This window comes from Glossina fuscipes, unplaced genomic scaffold, assembly GCF_014805625.2.
Source record: "Glossina fuscipes isolate IAEA_lab_2018 unplaced genomic scaffold, Yale_Gfus_2 59, whole genome shotgun sequence".
Taxonomy (NCBI): Eukaryota; Metazoa; Arthropoda; class Insecta; order Diptera; family Glossinidae; genus Glossina; species Glossina fuscipes.
Genome location: NW_023998431.1, coordinates 5,614,043 through 5,633,759, shown reverse-complemented (window position 1 = coordinate 5,633,759; position 19,717 = coordinate 5,614,043). Strand labels below are relative to the sequence as shown.

At 34.3% G+C, this 19,717-nt stretch overlaps 2 protein-coding genes across 5 annotated transcripts; one reads left to right on the top strand and one right to left on the bottom strand.

The window, feature by feature from the left end:
- The first annotated feature begins 11,598 nt into the window (after nucleotides 1–11,598).
- On the top strand, nucleotides 11,599–13,910 carry LOC119637371 (cytosol aminopeptidase-like). 2 transcript variants are annotated; one of them, XM_038033354.1, is made up of 8 exons: nucleotides 11,599–11,718; nucleotides 11,838–11,953; nucleotides 12,033–12,168; nucleotides 12,399–12,904; nucleotides 12,979–13,198; nucleotides 13,262–13,511; nucleotides 13,577–13,650; nucleotides 13,718–13,910. In XM_038033354.1, the coding sequence occupies exons 1-8, from the start codon at nucleotides 11,599–11,601 to the stop codon at nucleotides 13,889–13,891; spliced, it is 1,596 nt and encodes a 531-aa protein (XP_037889282.1). In that variant the 3' UTR covers nucleotides 13,892–13,910. The 2 variants fall into 2 exon arrangements, with proteins under 2 accessions (XP_037889282.1, XP_037889281.1); XM_038033353.1 differs by having other exon boundaries at nucleotides 13,577–13,910.
- A 95-nt stretch (nucleotides 13,911–14,005) lies between these two features.
- On the bottom strand, nucleotides 14,006–19,532 carry LOC119637369 (glutathione synthetase-like). 3 transcript variants are annotated; one of them, XM_038033351.1, is made up of 9 exons: nucleotides 19,447–19,516; nucleotides 18,983–19,281; nucleotides 18,706–18,918; nucleotides 17,269–17,453; nucleotides 16,027–16,069; nucleotides 15,817–15,942; nucleotides 15,065–15,177; nucleotides 14,617–15,001; nucleotides 14,006–14,561 (listed from the first exon to the last, which is right to left on the bottom strand). In XM_038033351.1, the coding sequence occupies exons 2-9, from the start codon at nucleotides 19,130–19,132 to the stop codon at nucleotides 14,283–14,285; spliced, it is 1,494 nt and encodes a 497-aa protein (XP_037889279.1). In that variant the 5' UTR covers nucleotides 19,133–19,281; nucleotides 19,447–19,516; the 3' UTR covers nucleotides 14,006–14,282. The 3 variants fall into 3 exon arrangements, with proteins under 3 accessions (XP_037889279.1, XP_037889278.1, XP_037889280.1); XM_038033350.1 differs by having other exon boundaries at nucleotides 18,983–19,532; XM_038033352.1 differs by lacking the exon at nucleotides 17,269–17,453 and adding an exon at nucleotides 16,444–16,577 and having other exon boundaries at nucleotides 18,983–19,532.
- Between the last annotated feature and the right edge of the window lie 185 nt (nucleotides 19,533–19,717).

The window sequence follows — 19,717 nt, the reverse complement described above, 5'->3', positions numbered from 1 at the left end:
TTTGGTCAGATTTTGCACTTCTTTATTCAAATAATCGCCCAAAAACACAATGTTATGCGTATTACTAGATCTTGGCAGTTTGCCTTAAGTCTTGCAATTCATCGTCTTCGAACTTTTTTGATCTGTCAGACCATTCTCTGCCATTTACATCGAAGTCATAAGTTGTAAACCGTTGAAACTAAAGCCGACAATTGGGATTCTTCATAAGCTTCTAAATGTGTTGTGGTGGGCTTCGGCAGCAGATTTCTTCAAATCAAACAGCAGAAGTAACGCGCTTTGAATATACAATTTGAAGCCTTCCATGATTGTCGTCTTCATACACTAAATGACTCAATAATACTAAATGCAATGCTGTTATTTCGTGTGGAGAAAAGTCGAAATTAATGAATTTAACTGTTATGTACATTGATACTTTGTCTTACTTTATTATTTTCACCAATGGATATCCATGATTAAAATACATGCAAGCATCTATTATATAATTCTACCAAAAGAAATAATTTTGATCCTCTTCTTTATCGCATTGCTACAATCGCAAAAATTAAGTTGGGAAGCTGAAATCGGCGCAAGCATTTTTTCATCGATTAAGAATCCAAGATTAAATGAGAAACTTTTAAAAAGCAACGATAATTTTCACATATTTTCGTCTATAACTTTTGAGTCAGCGAAGGCATTTTGCAGAGCTTACCGCATAAATGTTCGTCAAAGTTGTCTACAAGTTCAGTCCAAAAATGATCCACATCGATTAACTAATACGTAGTAATTAACGCCAAAATTTTAATTTCAACTTACTTTCAATTTATTCTCAATTTATTTCATCAAGAAGTGTTTGTGCCACATTTCAATTTCCTGTCTTCCTTTTTACGACTGCAGCAATTCGCCAAAAATGGAAGAGATCAAAATGATGTTGTTTGGTAAAAATATGTTACGTAGTTCTATTGCTATAAAAAAAAATGTTAAGTAAATTGTCCTATCATTACCAGAAAAAAATCATGAAGTGTACTAAAGTAGTTCTTGCTTATTTTTTTTTTTTTTTTTTTTTTGTTTGTATTGGATATGGATTGGACCTTTTAACTTAAATTTAGATCCATAATCCAGTAACTATATAGAAATCCATTGCTGATATTCATAATTTCACGTGATGATGAAATAATGATGCTTTTTTACTAAATTTTTTGATTTTTTGCTTTCTAGGTTATGTTTAACTCATTGGTGATGGAATTGGTTACGTTAAATTGAGTAACGTGCTGTTAACTCAAATTTATATCCATGATCTAGTAACTTTATAGAAATCCATTGATGATATTCCAAATTTCACGTGATGATGAAATATTGATGCTTTTTTACTAAGATTTTTTCAATTTTTTGCTTTCTAGGTTATGTTTGACTCTTTTCTTTATTTCTTTATTTCAATTGAGTAACACGCTGAAGTTGGTTGTGTACACCCCAACGACAGCATGAAGACTGTAGTTCTTGCTTATTCGACAAACGCAAAGTAGACTCCGAACTTGCGTGTGCAAATTGTCTCTGTTATTTTTAACATATGATATACAAGAACTGTCTGAAAAGTGTCCGCTTTAAGGAAGAATAAGCCATAGGGCATAATCTTAGAATATACGCCGTCTTACCAAAAAGTCACAAACTGAATTTTTACCAATATATATAATGAGAAAGAAAAAGCAGGACGTCAAACGCACACATACATTTTTGCCATAGCAGATATTCTATTTGCCTATAAAACGTTTTGAATAAAATTATACCCGATTCATATTTAGAAAAATGGTGCCAACTAAATAACATGCATATAACTTCTTAAGCAAGTGCATGGACAAACGCTCTACTATTGCAAACGTAATATATAATCTTAAACATACATGCTGAAAAAGGACAAAAATATTATGTGTATAAAATCGAACATTTCATTAGCAACATTATTGCAACATTTTGCCTTTAGGGTGTTGCCTATATGGAGCGGGTCAGATTTGGAGAATTTCGAGGTGATGTCCCCGGACCAGGGTAATGAAATTAGGTTTTTCTGATAGGTTTTAGCATTTTTGATGACATATCAAAAATCTGTAAATGGTTATAACATAATTTGGACATCGTATTCCTTTAATATTTGTACTGCAATTTTGCATGAGATTTAGTGGCAATAACTTAGCCTCTTTGATCTTGTGTTCATAATTACAGGTTTAGTTTGTTTTATATGTGCGCGTTTGCTCATATTATTCAATTTCAACATCTATTTTACGTCTGCGTTGTTTATTTCGGAATAAAAAGGAGTTTAGCGAAGATACGACCCGTAAAAAATGGGGACTATCTTCACTTCAGTAAAATTTGGTGAGTATTTAATAACGTATGCGTAGGCATGTTTCCCAAATGTAGTGAATAAATGCTGCCTTTTTGATGTTCAGTTAGTTTTTAAACAATCTGTATACAGGGTAAAAGGCAGAAAAATTAAACATTCTCGTCTCTTTCTGGTTAAATTAAATCCGCAATAAATTGCATTTTGTCTTATGGGGTTACCACAGGCAGGCGTGAAATAAAACATGTTTTGCAATCTAATGATGTATTACGTGTCCCTTTAACAACTACATGTTTTCCCCGAACGAAGATAAGGCGAATAAAATCCTGTTGTATGCACGCCGAAATTGTGATTATAAAGGCATTTGGCCTTTGCCATCAAATCGTATATTTCCCCATTTCAACATGGGTTTCGAAAAGGAAACTGTAGTGTCGCCAATCTATTAGAGTTTACTTGTCATGTTTTCAAGGCTTTTCTAATGGTTCTCGCACTGATGTCGTATATACTGATTTTGGTAAACCGTGTCATTTGGTTAACCATGACTTACTGATCTTCAAACTCCAAGCCTCTGGCTTCGCTTTCTATTTAGTGAACTTGACAAGCTCTTATCTCCACAATAGATCATTCAAAGTCTTGTTTAAATTCATCACCTCGGATGAATTCCCCGTGACGTCTGGCGTACCTCAACGCAGCCACTTAGGACCCATTTTATTTAATTTATACACCTGCCCCCGGTGATTAAATCCAGCCAGATCTTAATGTATGCTGTTGGTGTGCAACTGTTTTCTTCCCTCTCCTTAGAAACGCAATCACATCAGCTTCAAATTGACTTAAAGAATTTACTTGCATGGTGCTCGTTGAATTTTATGAAATTAAATCTAACTAAATGTAAGAAGCTTTCTTTCTCAAGAAGGAAATAATTCATTATTCAACATTTCATTGACTCGCACAAGTTGGAGGACGTCGATACGTTTACAGATTTAGGCGTTCTATTTAACCAAAAGTTACGTTTTAACTTGCATATTGAGCCATCGTTGAGAAAAACTAGGTTCGCTCTTGGTTTTATAAAGAGGTGGTATAAAGAGCTTGATGATCCCTACATTACGAAAAGGCTTTACACGTGTTTGGTTAGACCACTACTCGAGTATGCCTCTGTTGTGTGTTCTCCTTCCTATAGGTGCTTTGTAGATTCAATTGAATCTGTTCAAAAGCAATTCTTGCTGTTTGCTTAAAGGAATTTGGATTGGGACCCGATTGCTTCTCTTGATGTCTATCAGTTGTTCTCAATATCGGATTCTTGAAAGTCTGTTAAAGCAATTTTGCTCAATACGAGCGATTTACCTATGTTTATACTAATTTGCATTTTTAAATTTAAATATTTTTTATTTCGAAAACTGAACGTGTTGTTAACATTGTCAGTTGCCAAGGTTATGCATTTTTGCAATGGTTTAGAGGTTCACTTGCAACCTTGATCTGTTCTTGTTGTGCTTCTGTCCTAGCTGTGTACATGATTTTTTTTCCTTGTTATTTATTTATGCATGAATTATTATTTTAAGTTACTTTGTTTTTATTATTCTTTTTTCACATCTTCCTATATATTGTATAGTAGTTTTTAAAGTAATTAGTATAAGATTCACTATTAAGATTTACTTGAATTCGACTGTTAATTGAGCTTAGTTGAATATCATGTATAAGTAAGTAAAATAAATAAAAACAAAATAAAATAAATAAGTAAACAAAAAGCGGATTCCAATTGCATATGTGTGAATATTGAAACCATTCTACAGTGCATTAAACTTAACTATTTCTGTATCCGTTCCGATCAAGCAACCTTTGCCGCGAAACAACTGTCCGCCGTGGTTCAACAAGATTATTACAAAAATAGGAAGAACGAACTTTTCAGCCTATTGCTCTGCAAGGCATAAATTTGATTGCCTCTGCAATGTTTTTGCAGATACTTTCAGTTGATAAAGTCTTCACTGCTTGTTAATCTTAAATATTCATGTTTCTTTCAATGGCTCTGATATTGAAACCTCAAATCTCTTTGCTGAATACTTCAGAAAAAAATTTTCCAACTACTGGTTCCGATTTAACTATTAACTATCTGTATCTGATAAACTATGCTTGCAGGTCAGCATAGATGTACCGAAACTCTCATCTCCCAGTGGTGATCCCCGGGCAACGGCTTCGGCCGGCTAAGAAGAGTTTAAGGTTTTGGGCTGCTAACTCGGCGACGAGTTTCTGAGAGATGGTGGAGGGGTTGGCTGGAAGATGAGCTCTTCACTCAATAGCTGGTTACTACCGAGGAAATATATGAATGAATGGTTTTTAAGTACGTTGAAGGTAGTAATCTAGCGAGTGCATTACTCAGAGATTACTCTGCCATGTCAGTGCAATACCCGAGACCTATATATCTTGAAGAAAAGTAGTTCACTGGTGTTGGTAACCAGGAGAGTATGGAGAATCCGAAGCAAGTGCGGTTGTTTTTAACATCCGCCCAAAGAATGCCTAAGGCTTTGTAAAACAAGTTGGGACCCACGGGGGTCAGGAGGCTCGCCTCACAAAGCCACGTATGCCTGCGAGTGTATGATGGACTTTGTCTTTGAAGTCGTAATGAATAAATTAATTACACTATTAATGCAAAAAGGAATTGACGGACGGCCTTCCCTTTGGCCGATTAATAGAAGATATCTGGCAAATTAATTTAATACATGCAAAAATGAAAAAAGGGATATGACGGAAAGGTTTTTCCCCTTTATACCTATTTTTACTTTTGAACACATGTCACGGATGCCTGCGGGTAATGGTGGTAATTGATCAACAGCACAGTGGAAGCCTTATGGCGGAAGCAGTGCGTTGATCAATTTGTGAGTCCTGACTGCTTGGGTGCGGCCCTTCGAGGAGTACTCGTGGTGGTTGTGGTTGGCGAGTTCCTAGCTAAAATGGAACAATTGAGTGCAGCTAGGCCTCGCCATTGACCAGAGTGGGGTTTATTGTTCCATACACAATAAACCGTTCTGGACTCTGGTGCTGTTTAGGCCCCTACTCTGTGGGGATTGTCTAACTCGCCAGGGGGCGTAGTACGCTTAAAGTGGCTTGGGCCACCGTGGGGTTAAGCTTTTCAGGCAGGAACCCACGTTAAACCCTTTCCACAAATTCTGTATCTGATAATTAACTCGGCTTCGGTTCCAATCTGGTCGTTTCAGAAAACGATGTTTTACAAGGTTTGGGGTCTCTAAAATATACTTGTACGGCTGGGCCTAATGGAATTCCATCATACTCGGACGGCTTAGTGGTGTTATTTCATGATTTTAACCAGTCCTTGAAATCAGGTATTTTCCTTTTGTGTTTTCCGTACTCTGCTTTACAAACGTGGAAATAGACATCACGTTGAGAACTACAGAGGCATCATCAAGTTGAGTGTTTTACGTAAATTGTTTGCGCGAACGGTTACTCAGAATCTAACTTTTGCTATTAAACCTTATATTTCTTTATTCCAGCATGGCTCTCCGAAAGGAAGATCTGCTGTCACTAATCTCTTAGAGTTTAGCTGCCATGTTTCCAAGGCTTCTAGCTTCTAGCGGCTCCTGCAAGGATGTCGTATATACTGATTTTAGTTAAGCGCTTGACTTAGTTAACTATAACTTTTTAATCTTTAAACTTTGGACCTCTGGCTTCTCTTTGCACTTAGAGCAAGATTATGTTTAACTTCATCGCCTCGTATAAATTTCCCGCGACGTCCGACTTCTCTAGAACGTCCTTTATTTAATTTATACATTAATAATCTTCCCTCGGTGATTAAATCCATCCAGATCTTCATGTACGCTGGCGATGTTAAACTGTGTTTTTTCCTTCTTCTTGGAATCCCAATCGTATCAGCTTTAAACTGACTTAAGTGATTTGTTTACATGGTGCTCTTTAGGGTCAATGCCCTTTTTGTTATGGGTAATAGCGAATGCGGACCAAGAGAACCCCGTATACTAATATACGCAGACGTTGTCAATACCTTTGAAAAAAAAAAATGTCAAATGCGATAACTTCACATTTTGAACATATTTAATTCATTTCAATGACGACATTGACTGATTTTTAATAAATTCATGGACAGTTCGAGCTCAGTTAACACGTATTTGCTATGCGATAACCACAGACAAAGAGAGCGGAAGAGAAAATGAGACTGGGCTACATGTGTACAATAAAAGTTGTACTGGCCGATGGGCGGAAAGAATGCATGCAATAAACAATTCACATTATTTTCCAATTTATTTGTTCAAGCGATTTTTTGAGTTCACGAAATGGATTGCATTCAACGAACAAAGTGTATTTTCGTCCATTTTTATACCCATCATGGTAGTATGAGAAGAAATCTTCAGAGATCCTTACAAAGTATATATATTCTTGATTAGCATGAAATTCTAAATCCATATGTCCGTTCTGTGTAATGTCTGTGGTAAATATGTTCCTGGCCGCAAGAACTAATCTATCGGCAAGATTATTAGAAATTCGTCAAATTATTTGAAGCACACGCCCACATTGAAGAGTAAGTGAGACACACATTTGTTTCTCCAAGTAAAAAGTTGTGATTTTTGGCCACGCCCACACCAAGTTCTAAGCGATAAATTTTTTTTCTTTCACTTTTTTGACGTTTTCGACTCGATTACTCATAAGGTAAACACGACCGAATATTGAAAATTATCCTGTACATTCCTCACATAAAAAGATATTGTTTTTTAACTTTCTTACTTTTAATTCTTATACTTATTATTTCGGTTTCCATTGGAATGAATTGTACTAATAAGTGATTGAATAACAGTCGGCGTTTTTTTTATCAGCCTATATATTAATATACACAAATATTTCTACCATGGCAGGTAGCGTGAATATATTCTATCATTGCATAGGCATACTCCTAGCGTTGTCTTCCACATACACAGTGCATGAAATGTTTCTTCTGAAATGACACGAAGGGGCACGACAACTTTATAGCGTGAATTTTTGGTAGGGAAGGGTTACGTCTTATTATATAATATGTAATGTATGCAACGTATAAATGTATATATAAATATTTGTTGATTAAAAAAATGTTCTTGTTTTTTGCTAAGAGCTTCTTAAAATTTAAAATTAAAATTAAAGCTTAACTTGATTTCCTATTTCGAGCGTAGTTTCATTATAGACTCTTATAGCCGTCACTAAAGGATGGGCATATATTCATTTCGTCAAAACTATTGCGAGATCTAGAAAGATCTTCATAGACCTCACTAAATGCACATAATCTTTACCAGCGTCAAATTCTGAATCGTTTTAAGTCTGACCGCCTTTGTAATGCCTGTAATAAACGTTCTTTTGGCCGTAAATTAAAATTGATTTAGTCTTTTTTCTATTTCCGCATCATTCTATGGGTGATACTCCAGACCCTGTTCCTCCTTTTTCAAGTTCTCAAAAGTAAAAAACACTGGGTTTTGTTGCTCAACCACAGCTAAAACACACACGGGTAAAAATTTGCTCTACGTATAATCCCACACTGTCTATCTATACAAAAGTAGAAAGATCGACTAAGCCTACTAAATATTATAGCGCTTGGGAATATAATTCCTGTTTCCGGTTGTTTCTCTAACGACGCAGGTGAAAGGTAACGAGAATTTGTCTACGATCAATTACTAAAAATATCTCCATTTTCAAAAGCAAAAAAACAAAGAAACGTTGTTGCTCATCCCTCACAACTGTAGCAGTTAAATATGTAAAAATTTCCGCTTTTATTCTATAGGCGATTCTATAGTACCCATACAATGATAAAGAATGTTGGCCATCCGACCCGACATTAAAAACTATCGACTCTAATTTATCAAAAACATTGCAAGTTCCTGCTCGCAGGTTGGCTTTGAAACGGAGCTAAATCGGTTAAAGGGTCCTTCGACAATGCAGATAAACTTAGAACAGCTTCGACTTAAGGATTTTTTACTCTTTATTCATGAATATTATATTATATTGTATATTCTTCAAAAATAAAAATAGTCACCCATCCCATCAGAGATAACATAAAGTTGGTGGATGCAAGGTTTTGGTCACTCAGGAATGTAATTTTCTTGATTGTTTTAATTTTACAACGAGAACAGAGTTGTACAGACAGGCGGGCAGTCAAGGTTAAATCGACTCAGAAAATGATTCTAAATCAATCGGCATAATATAAGATGGACCTATTTCAAGTCTTTCTGGCTATTATTTACTCCCGAGCAAATTTAATATACCCCACACTAAACGTGGTGTGGGGTAATACAATATGGAAAGATACATTTAGATCGATTGAGGAAGTGATTATGAGTCGATCGCTATATTCCTCTCAAATGATACTTCTTGCATATAACGGCACAAACTTAATACACCCCTGTACCACATATGTTGTAGGGCATAATAACGAAAAAAAATGTTATTGATGAAATTACATAAAACATGTAAAAACATTATGGTCAGGCAAGGCTGTCGATTAAATGCGCTACACCGTTTAGCCTGGTACATTTATTCACACGTTTTGGTAGTAATACACTAGCATTTACACATTATTTTCATGCAAAGACAAACTCTTTATGAAAACGCGCATATTGAAGGATGCCCAAAACATCATCATAGATATTATAAATTTTCTCCGTATAAAGGTTGGCTTATCACAATAATACTTACGTATGTTAGGGTCTAAAGGGTAGACTTATGTTATTCCAATTCCATATTATTAATTTTGTTGCCAAATTTTGATTATAAAATATTAAAAATTAAAACTTTTTTTTGCAGAGCTTACTATTACACACTACACAATAAGGCCTTTATTGGAGTATTAGAACTTCTTACCATGTAAAGATACAGTTTTCCCGTATCAAATTTTTTGTACAAATTTGGAATGTCGAAAAATGTTGAAAATTTTAATGGGATGGATTGGTCGAAAAAGTGAACCGATCAGAACCGATCACGTCAGTTTCCCAATTTTTATTACAATATTTCAAAAATTACGACCTGTAGATTGAATACAAAAATACGTGGAGATGAGTCGGGCTTAGGTCGGTCCATCTTAAGCCCCTCCGGGTGTTGCATACGTCCACACAAACATAATGTATCCCGTACCACACGTGATGTCGGTTAGAATGAGTCAATGTAAAGTAATATCTTTGTCCATATTTAATGCTTTGCTCACTCTATAAAGTGGTTGGTCCAAGTTTGATTAAAAAAGAAAGCCAATCGATAGTTAATAAATAATGTGTAAATTAATATGCCGAAAATTCTCCTTACTCGTTTTGAATATGTTGTCGGGAAGTTGGATTTTTCGCACCTCCAAGATTTTGTCATGCCCATAATCATCTTTTTATGTCATTGTTAAACACTGAATAGTTATCAAAGACCCTTAAAAATAGATTGTTCGCTTTAAGGATGCGCTTGAATAATTGGAATGAAAAAATTTGATGTAAGGAAAACAATCTCAAAGGTGTGAAAATTCTTTGGATATAGATAGCATAATGTCCGCTGCTATAAAAAAAATTGAAGTAAATTGTAATTGCGTAGTGAACAACTAAGAAAATTATATTTAGCTATGATCGAATCTTCTACACTCATCAATTTTATCATAAAGAATCTCGAAATAAAAAAGAAATTTCGACTTTCTATATAATACTGGCCGATTTTTTCTATTTTTGAGTGACCATGAAAAGTTTCAGCTTGTGTCCGTTGCGGTTTCTGTGTAATGATTGAAAAATTAATCTTATAAAATGCTTATAAAAAGTTCTCGGAATATTCTCAGTTTATGTTACACTATAGACGTGTCCTTTGTCTCCGTGTCCCCGATTTGGCTAACTTTCAATACGACCCGCGTACAAGAGCTTTCAATATTTTTGCCAAATCTTAAGTTTTGTGAACAGCAGAATGTTTACCACAATTAGTTTATAGATGGACACACAAATGGACGAATAAACACGCCTAAAATAATTCAAAATTTCATACTGACCAATTACACATAAAATTAATGGGATCTCTGCAACTGGCGAATAAATGAAATTTCGATGTCCTATAACGTTGAAAGAGCCGAGCCGATTGCTTCCATTTTTGTGCAGGTGCTGAACGTACAAATTTTTATCGTTGTATCTGTTGGAGTTTATAAGCAACGACTAAATAATTCCTTTCTTTTTTTTTTTGCAATAGATGGACAAACATGCTTAAATCGATTCAAACTATTATTTACTCATTATATATGATCGATATGCCTTATAGCGTCTCTACTACTTCCTTCAGGGTGTTGCAAACTTCGGCAGCGGGCATAAATACGCATTTTTTTTTCTTTTTGTATTTTATAATTGATTCAATTTGTTTCCTTCTGTATATAGGAAAAACATATTGGTACTTGAAATATATATTATTCAGGCTTCTGATAAGCTTCATAATGTCTGTTTCGATATAGAATATCTAGTTTCGTTGATATCTTTCTAAAATTCGGCGTTATTTTTAAACATATTTTGTTGAACTTTTAAACAAAGTTATGCAATGGGATTATGATGGAGACTTGTTGTGGATGTTAACTGCTGGGAACTTTAGTATTTTCTAATAAGAACCATCACTTTTTTTCAAAACATGTCGAAAGCTTAGACTCGAAAGTATGTGGCTCTAGTGAAGATTTTAAAATGTTTACATAGCACGAACGATCTATTTTGTCATACACTCTTCGAACAAGTCATGATAGAGGAAAAGTGTCTCATCCAATTATGCTACTCTCACAATGTTTTGTGGTTTCATTAATGATTGCTTGAGCTTATGGATAACGTGTAGGCGTTCTGGCACCTGATCCATTCTGTCAATTTTTGCCTCGTCGCTCTATCCCACATTTTTCCTGTAATCCAAGTGCAATATGAGTCAATATTTGGGCCATATTCACGTATGTTAGTATTAAATTTTGAATTATGGAGACGTAGCTTGTCTTTTTATGACAGTTTTTGGGCTCTATTTGAATATAAAGCATTTTAACCGTTCAGATGGAACCTTGTTGTGAAGAACAAGTGTTTTTATTTTTTTATTTTTAAAGCACTCATATAATTTGTAACGAAGTAGGTCGAAAAATATGTAACTCAAACGTATAAAATAAAAATTTTTGTAATCAATTAGAACAAGCCTTGCAAGGCAGTGAAGCGATTCAAAATTTAAATATATTTTTGCATAGAAAATTTTTGAGCAACGTATCCTTTTTTCCTATAAAATTTTGTGTAAAGAAGAGGAATTAAATTTAATTTGAATTAATTCATTAATTAAACTTGCTGAAAATAAATATGTCTTCACTACGCTTGACAAATTGGCTCACACGGTCTCTATTGAGATATAGTAAAGTTCAACAAATCTCAAGGATCCAAAAAAGATTCTACGCCGTAGTTGATGACCCACGAGTAACGGTAAGTTTTTCGTGTTGTCGTCACCGATATTAGCGAAAAAATGTCTACGCGAAAAAAAGAAAATTCAGCGATTAATGCATTGGTTTGTTTCTTTTGGGCTGCTTTTGTTTCTTATACAGAAAGGGCTTATTCTTGGTGTATATCAAAAGGAAGGCGAAAAGGATCCCAAGTTAACGCCTAGTGGCGATAAATTTGATGACCGTGTACAAGGCAAGGTCTCCGAGCTCATCAAAGAGTAAGTACATTATAGACTAAAATTAGGGGAAAAACGTTGTAAATTACGTTTGGCATTTATGTATGTATGTTATGTGTAGATGCAACATCACTGGTACTCTAGGTAAAGGAAAAGTTTTTAATAACATCGACCAAGAGTATAGATCGGTAGCTGTCATTGGAGTGGGCCGTGAAGGCGCTGGATTCAATGAACTGGAAATGATCGATGACGGCATGGTAAGACTATAGTTTTCATACGGAAAAAATAAAATTTAAGGTTATGGCCTGTCATTGATACTTCAAAATTTTTGACGTAAGGAAAGAAAACTGAAATAATTAAAAAATTGACAAGAAAAACCATTGAATTACTAACAATTTTGATTGAGAATGTTTGAAATTTATATATATATATATTTTTTTTATCGCTGAACAATTCACGATTATTTTCGATTTTGTCACCTCTTAAGGAAAATGTCAGAATAGCGACAGGTGTTGGAGCTCGTAGCCTACAATTGCAAGGCTGTTCAGAGGTGTTCGTAGATTCCATGGAGTATCCAGAGCAAGCTGCCGAGGGCAGCGCTTTGGCTGTATGGCGTTACAATGATAATAAGCAAAAGAAAAATCGAACCAACGTCCCGAAACTGGAGCTCTACGATTCACCGGAAGTAGATGCCTGGACACGAGGCCTCTTCAAAGCTGAGGCTCAAAATCTTGCACGTCGTTTAAGCGATGCGCCCGCGAACCAAATGACCCCCACTACGTTCGCGCAAGCAACGGTTGACGCTTTATGCCCCTGTGGTGTAACTGTGGAAATACGCACAATGGATTGGATTGAGCAGCAGCATTTGAACTCGTTTTTAACGATAGCCAAAGGTTCGTGCGAACCACCCGTCCTGCTTGAGATTAGCTATTGTGGTACTGCACCAGAAGACAAACCTATTTTGCTTTTGGGTAAAGGGATGACATTCAATAGGTAAACTGATACAAAAAATCACAAAAAATCTTAATATCATACAAACGTTTTTTTCCTTCTTACCTTATATAAAGTGGTGGCATTTGTTTACGCCCTGCTGATGGAATGGAAGAATATCGCGGCGCCATGGCGGGTGCTGCTGTTGTAGTAGCAGCTATACGCGCATCTGCTGCGTTGTCCTTACCTGTTAACATATCGGCAGTTATTCCGTTGTGTGAAAACATGCCGTCAGGCATGGCTGTGAAACCGGGAGATATTGTCACTTTAATTAACGGTAGAACCTTGGCGATTAGAGTAAGTTTTTAAAATAAACGGCTTCGGCTTTTATCGCTTTAGCCATTGGTTTCATACTTGCAGAACACTGACAAAGCCGGAGTTGTAGTTATGGCCGATCCGCTATTGTACGCGCAAAATACCTATAAGCCGCGCTTGGTAGTGGACGTCGCCACGTTGGGTAATGGTGTTGTTAAAGGTTTAGGAGGTGGAGCTACAGGAATTTTCTCAAATTCTCATTACATATGGAAGCAATTCCAAAAAGCAGGTTCTTTAACTGGAGATCGCATGTGGCGTTTGCCTTTATGGCGTTATTATAGACAACTTGTGGCAGGTTTGTCAATGCAACGATTTAAGTATACCTATGTTCTTTCCCAATCTTAAATTTCACGCTTACAGACAACGTCAGCTTTGACATCAGCAATGATGGAGTCGGTCCCGCTTCAAGTTGTTTAGCTGCCGCAGTGCTTCATGCAAGTTTTATAGCTTGTTTTCTCCATTGCCCGTATTAATTTTTCTTTACTTGATATGATCCCATAGGAATTTGTGCCATGTGTCGATTGGGCACATTTGGATATTCGCGGCGTTGGTATGCTAACCAGATATGGAACTGTGCCATATTTATTAAAGAATCGCATGACAGGCCGTCCAACAAGAACTCTAATTCAATTCTTATATCAGATGGCCTGTCCAGATGCAGCGCAAAACAAATAAGATTAAATTGCCGATGCCCTTCTCGGCGGAGAAAATGGAAAAAAAAGCGCTCCATGAACCTGATTAGGTAATAATAACACGAGTGTACCGTATGATCGAACTGTAAGCGGCGTGTTCGTGTTGTCAAAATTTTCTCAGTATCTTTCACTTTTATTTCAATTTGAACCGTTGTATTTAGTGATTTCGTTCTCGCTCTTTCTAACAAAATATATCTGTACCTATTTTACAAACTAAACCAACGAAAACGAATGGTTTCTTAATAATTTATTTTGCTTGACGAAGGCGCTCTTAATTGTTCGAGACGTCGAAATAGAATAGAAGATGATACAAAAATTGATTTAAAAGAGATTTCCAACAAAAGATAACTTTCATTTAAAAATCAAGACTTCTCTCAATCAACTAAATAAGGGCTGTCGAGGGCGCCAAGACCTGCCGCTACGCCGCCTTCATTGGCAGTAGATAATTTTGTACGTAACATGTGGCCGGATTGGTAATTGCATATAATGTTGTCGACGTCACCGATGATCACCCCGAAAATGCCCAACTCGGAGACTACATCGACAATCGGGGGAGGCATGTGACCCCCCGGTCGTATCATATATCCTCTGGAAATGGGAGGTTTTATTAGATCCATTAAAATCCAAGCTGAACGCTCCACTCTGGTCATTTTCTAATATAATACAATCTTAAGTGATGACTAATTCTGCAACTTGTAATTAGCTTACCCTTAAAGCATCTGGAATGTCGAGACCGTAAACATTGTTACCTCCACCTTCACGCTGTGGCTTTAAAACGAAACGTTCGGGTTCCTTCAATGCCATCTCATACGTAGCATTTCCAACTTCATTATCCTCTAATGAATATAGGCCCGTAAATATTTTACCCACCGCCTTGATTTCTTCTGGATCGTTTATAAATCTTTCCAACATCCCGGGCTCTGCCAAAGCTTGTTGTACTTTTTTTGTCCCAGCCAAGTGATAATGAATTGATGGGCATTTAATCGCTGTCGAACATTCCATCATATAACGAGCATCCCATTCATTATGAGAATGATAATGACCCGGTTCATAGCCAGCTCGAAAGTATATAACGCTCACTTCACAATCACCCCTATATGTATTTTATCAATTGTAAAATATATTAGAAATTTATTTACATTCAGATTTCACTTACAACAAAAGTTCTTTATTTAGACCCAATTTACCATATTTATAGACTTCGGTTAGAGTTCGACGCAAAATTTTAATATGTGGACACATCTCGCGTATGTAAAATTCATGGAATCGCTAAGCAATGTAAAAAAAATATCAAAAAAATAATCAAATTACTCTAAAAATGATTGTCAACAAAATGGCATTTCATTAAAATGGACAAATGAATGTTATTTTATTATATTACTATCATTTCTTATTTGAGTAAATAATATATTTTGGAGGGCAATTTCATAAAATTGTTCCATGAATCCTTATCAGTGTAGGATTGTATTAAATTAAATCGAGTCTCCGCAAGCTATTTATACCGTTGATCCTCATCAACTTTAATATTATTTATACCATAATCTACTTGATGAATAGTCAGTTTGTATGCAATTGCGAAAATTAGAATTTAGGTCTAACATTCGATATTTAATTTTGCTGTAAGCACGTTCAAATATAAAAGAATAAATTCGAATTTCACTTTGCTCTTTTTCTGATCTTCTAATCGTTCATTAGTGAGCTGTTCGGTAAAGTTTTATACGCAATTTCTTAAAAAAAAATAAAAAAAATTGATCGATAAGACTTGTTTGTATACCAACACTATTGAAGATAACTTCATCTATGAGGGTAGCAAGGCTATAATTTCTTAGTGTAAGTCAACCTCACATATGTAGAATGGTTACCATTATTATCTAAAAGTAGAAAAGATTATATAAAATAAATATTTACCTGGTCACATATATTATACGAGATATCTTCAATGAGAAAAAGAATAATCGCACAAGGATTATTATAAATTTGCCACGCTCTTATCATACCGTCACATATACCAGATAAAGCGCGATTTTCAGGCATCTAAATAATTATTTTACATGTTAGTAGCAATCAACAATTTAAGAAAAATTTAGTAAAAAAAAAAAAAAAAGAAAACATACTCACACTTAGTAACTTCTCAGGATGGTTCAGCTCACGTAACACGAAACTGCAATTAAGTATAACTGAATCATTTTTAATTTTAAATAATAGTGAACATATATGAAAATTAAACAATTACACATTCTCATATATATTAACTACAGAATCAAATCAAATAAACCAAAGCACACGTAAACGCAACGAGCATAAAAAAAAGAAGAAAAGATTATAATTATATAATTAATAGACACACTTGTTAGAGGTACACACGCTTGATCTTGAAAAGACGATAATCTAGTCATTTTTTACTTTTTTATTCATTTTAGAATTATTACTCAAGTTTACGCTTTACAAACAGTAGTTCCAAGAAGAGCATTACTACAAAGTGTTGTATGTATATTATGTATAATATTAAAGAGAATATTTAATTTGTAGTAATACCTCTGGAGAGGCAACAAATGTATGGATATGCCACCAAAACTAGAAGCAATGGTGTTGATTTCAACTTGTTTTATGGCATTGTCGGCACAGGTGTGAGCCAAATAGTCGGAACGTAATATACCCAAGGAAATGGCCTGAAATTGTATATATAGAATAGAAAATGATAATAAACGCGTAAAGCGTTCATATTATATGTATTTACATGTATTTCTTGTTTCGTGTAAGTGTATATAGCAAAATATAAAAGGAAAAATACTACAAAATTGTTTTAAAAAATAACGGAAGAAAGCGGATGAATATGAGTTAAACTAATACAGGTGCACAGGGAAGTAACTTGAATTTGGTATGAAAAGAAAGGCTCACGGTTCTCATGTTACTGATCGACACATTGAAACTGAATTGAGTATGTCTCTTATTAAGAGACTAAGATTTATACCTGGCCAAACTGTTCGCCCCGAAAACGCACGTTTTGATTAACCGAATATCAGAAATTTTATGTATATAAAAAAAAAAAAAAATAATAGTAATAATAATAACGAAATATATGTATATATATATACATACACATATGTGTGTAATTTGTACCTATTCGTGCCTGTGAATGCATTCGTTTCCCTTAAAAACCACCAATAACCAAACAACAATGCAATTTCAATTCAATTCGGTTCATTTAGCAATCCTACAAGCCATTAACTACAAGCATTTCTCAAAATAAAAAAATATATATAAAAAAGCAAAAAAGGGCAAAACTTTTGAATTACTGTTTAAGTTTACATAAAAGGAAAAGCATGAAAAATAATGTTAATTTTTAATTTATTACGGCACCTTTGTATGGCTCTGCTGACTGGTCCTAAATGGCCAAAACCAGATGCTATTGTATTAATTTCAACTTGTTTCCAGCAACAGAAGGCACAGGGTTTTTCATTTTCATTGTTTCCTTTCGAAGTAACTAAACTTTTACATCTTGATTCCAACATCAAATCACTTCGCAATATGCCCAAGGAGATGCGCTTTAATGGATTTCATGCATTGCAATATGAATGTTTTTTAATTTGTATTTCATTTTTTTATTTAATTTTTTTTATTAGAATATCAGCACAACCGAAAAAAAGCATCAAAAGCAAAAATGTAATTAAACGAAATCAATAAAATACTTAAAGATTATAATGAAAAGATGGGTTGTGGAAAATGAAAAAGAAAAATGCAAAAAATTAATATAATAGACTGTATTAGACGAAAAGACTTAAGTAGAGTAATTTTTCCAAACGATTTAAAAAAAAAAACTGCATTGAAACCAATAAGCGAATGCAATGAGGCAAAGTACAATTCGTGTAGATGTATCTTCTTATTATTCGAGATACTAGCTACGCTTCATTTTTGTATAATATGGGAGAGATCTAATGAAATCAAAAAAATTTTCTTTTGAGCATTACTGAAGAACATGCTAAGGTTGATTTAGCATTTCATTATTTTCCCAAGAAATATACTTGAGAAACTTCAAGAGGCATATGCATTCTTCATCAATTTTTTATCCGGTTTAAATCACCTCGTCTTTCCGTACCGTCGGTAGAGGCATTGGCGTTTGTTGCAACTCTCGGTCTTATTTGAAAATTAACGTGGTACTAAGGGGAAAACTGTAACTTACTAATAACCGAGAACCAAGTAATACACATTAGCTAAAAACGCTGCCGATCGATTAACTGGCCCCGACGGAGCTTAGAAACATTTTTTGCATTTGTTATGTATTGGTTTCAGACACGAAGTATCAAAATTTCGCCCTTGGATTTCTTAATTGTCTGGTCATAATAAAAACATTTTATTCCTATAAATCCTTAAATTTTCTAAGCTAAGATCCATATGCTACTTTCAAGATATAAGATAGAATCTCTGATTGCTGATCAGAAAATGTGCTTACATAACGTAACGAATATAATTTGTGATATGCAAATTACTTCATCTAACGCATCAATTTTCAAATTGAATGTACAGCTTAAGATGTTGTTTATGTTCTACCTTTTCACACATGCGTATATAAATATATACGTGTGGGTTTAAGATTTTTTTCGTTATATATATGCTATATCTATAAAATTTAGCTAATAAAACTTAAGAGCAATTTCTAACATTGATTTTTCTGAGATGTTCATGTTTAAACTCAAGTTATGAATTAGGAGTATGAAGAGGAATATTAGTAAAAGCATTATGTAATAAGTATCAAGTGCGTCAACACGTCAATATATCATATAGTAACAATTTACATACCTGTCCGAAACCATTAGATAAAACTTTTTTATAGATATTAAATAGATTGCCAGTAAATTCATCTACTTTAATTGTTTCTGCTAAAGTGGTGGTCAGAAATTCTTCATCATGGGCCACATTGTGCATCAAACGATTTATAATTGGTTGTAATTCCACAGCTTTCTCATATTCCTTACGTGGAAAAGAAGACGGTGTTAATAGAAATGGAGCAAACTGCATAAAAAGTAATAAACAAAAAATCAATTAAAATAAAAATTATAATATGCATAAGACTTGCATTTAATGAATCCGGACTGAAGTTTGTTTTAGAACGCATAGCTGCTCCGTGCATAATAGCCCAGTCTTTGGCTTTGACAGTTAAATCAATTAACTCCTCTTCAGGTATGGGCAATGGAATGCATTCTTCCAAAGTAGATTTGCAAGACATTTTTTTCAAATTTACTTACTTTATTTATCACTTTCAATAATACAAGAGACGATATTACACAAATTCTCTTAAATTCTACTATATTTGTAATTCGTATTTATATAGATAAATAATGTTAATGTCGACCACTTGTTGTTGTTATACACACACTTTTAAATATATACAAATACGCGTGTATAAACAAAAATTCGTATTCATATATCAGAGTTCGTTGGGTGAAAAGAGAATAAATAAAACTAACAATAATATTTTGTATTAACTATTTGATATTTGCTGTAATAAAATACTTTTCTTTAAATAGATGTGCCTATTACTTTGCATAAACCCTTCCCTCCGCTTATTATTCTTCCCTAGAGGTTTACAGCATTTCCACATTTCAGCATTGTTTTTTTTTTTTTTTTTGTTTTAATTGATTTTAATTTATTTTTCGATTACTCTAACTCATTTTTAATTTAGTGAAATATTTATTTTATTTAAATTTAGTCAAATGTATTGAATGAAAAAAAAATCGATTATTTTTTTTAAATAGTTCGGTCAGCTGATTGCAAAGAGTTCTCGGATTGTTCATTTTCTTAAAGCGCTAAA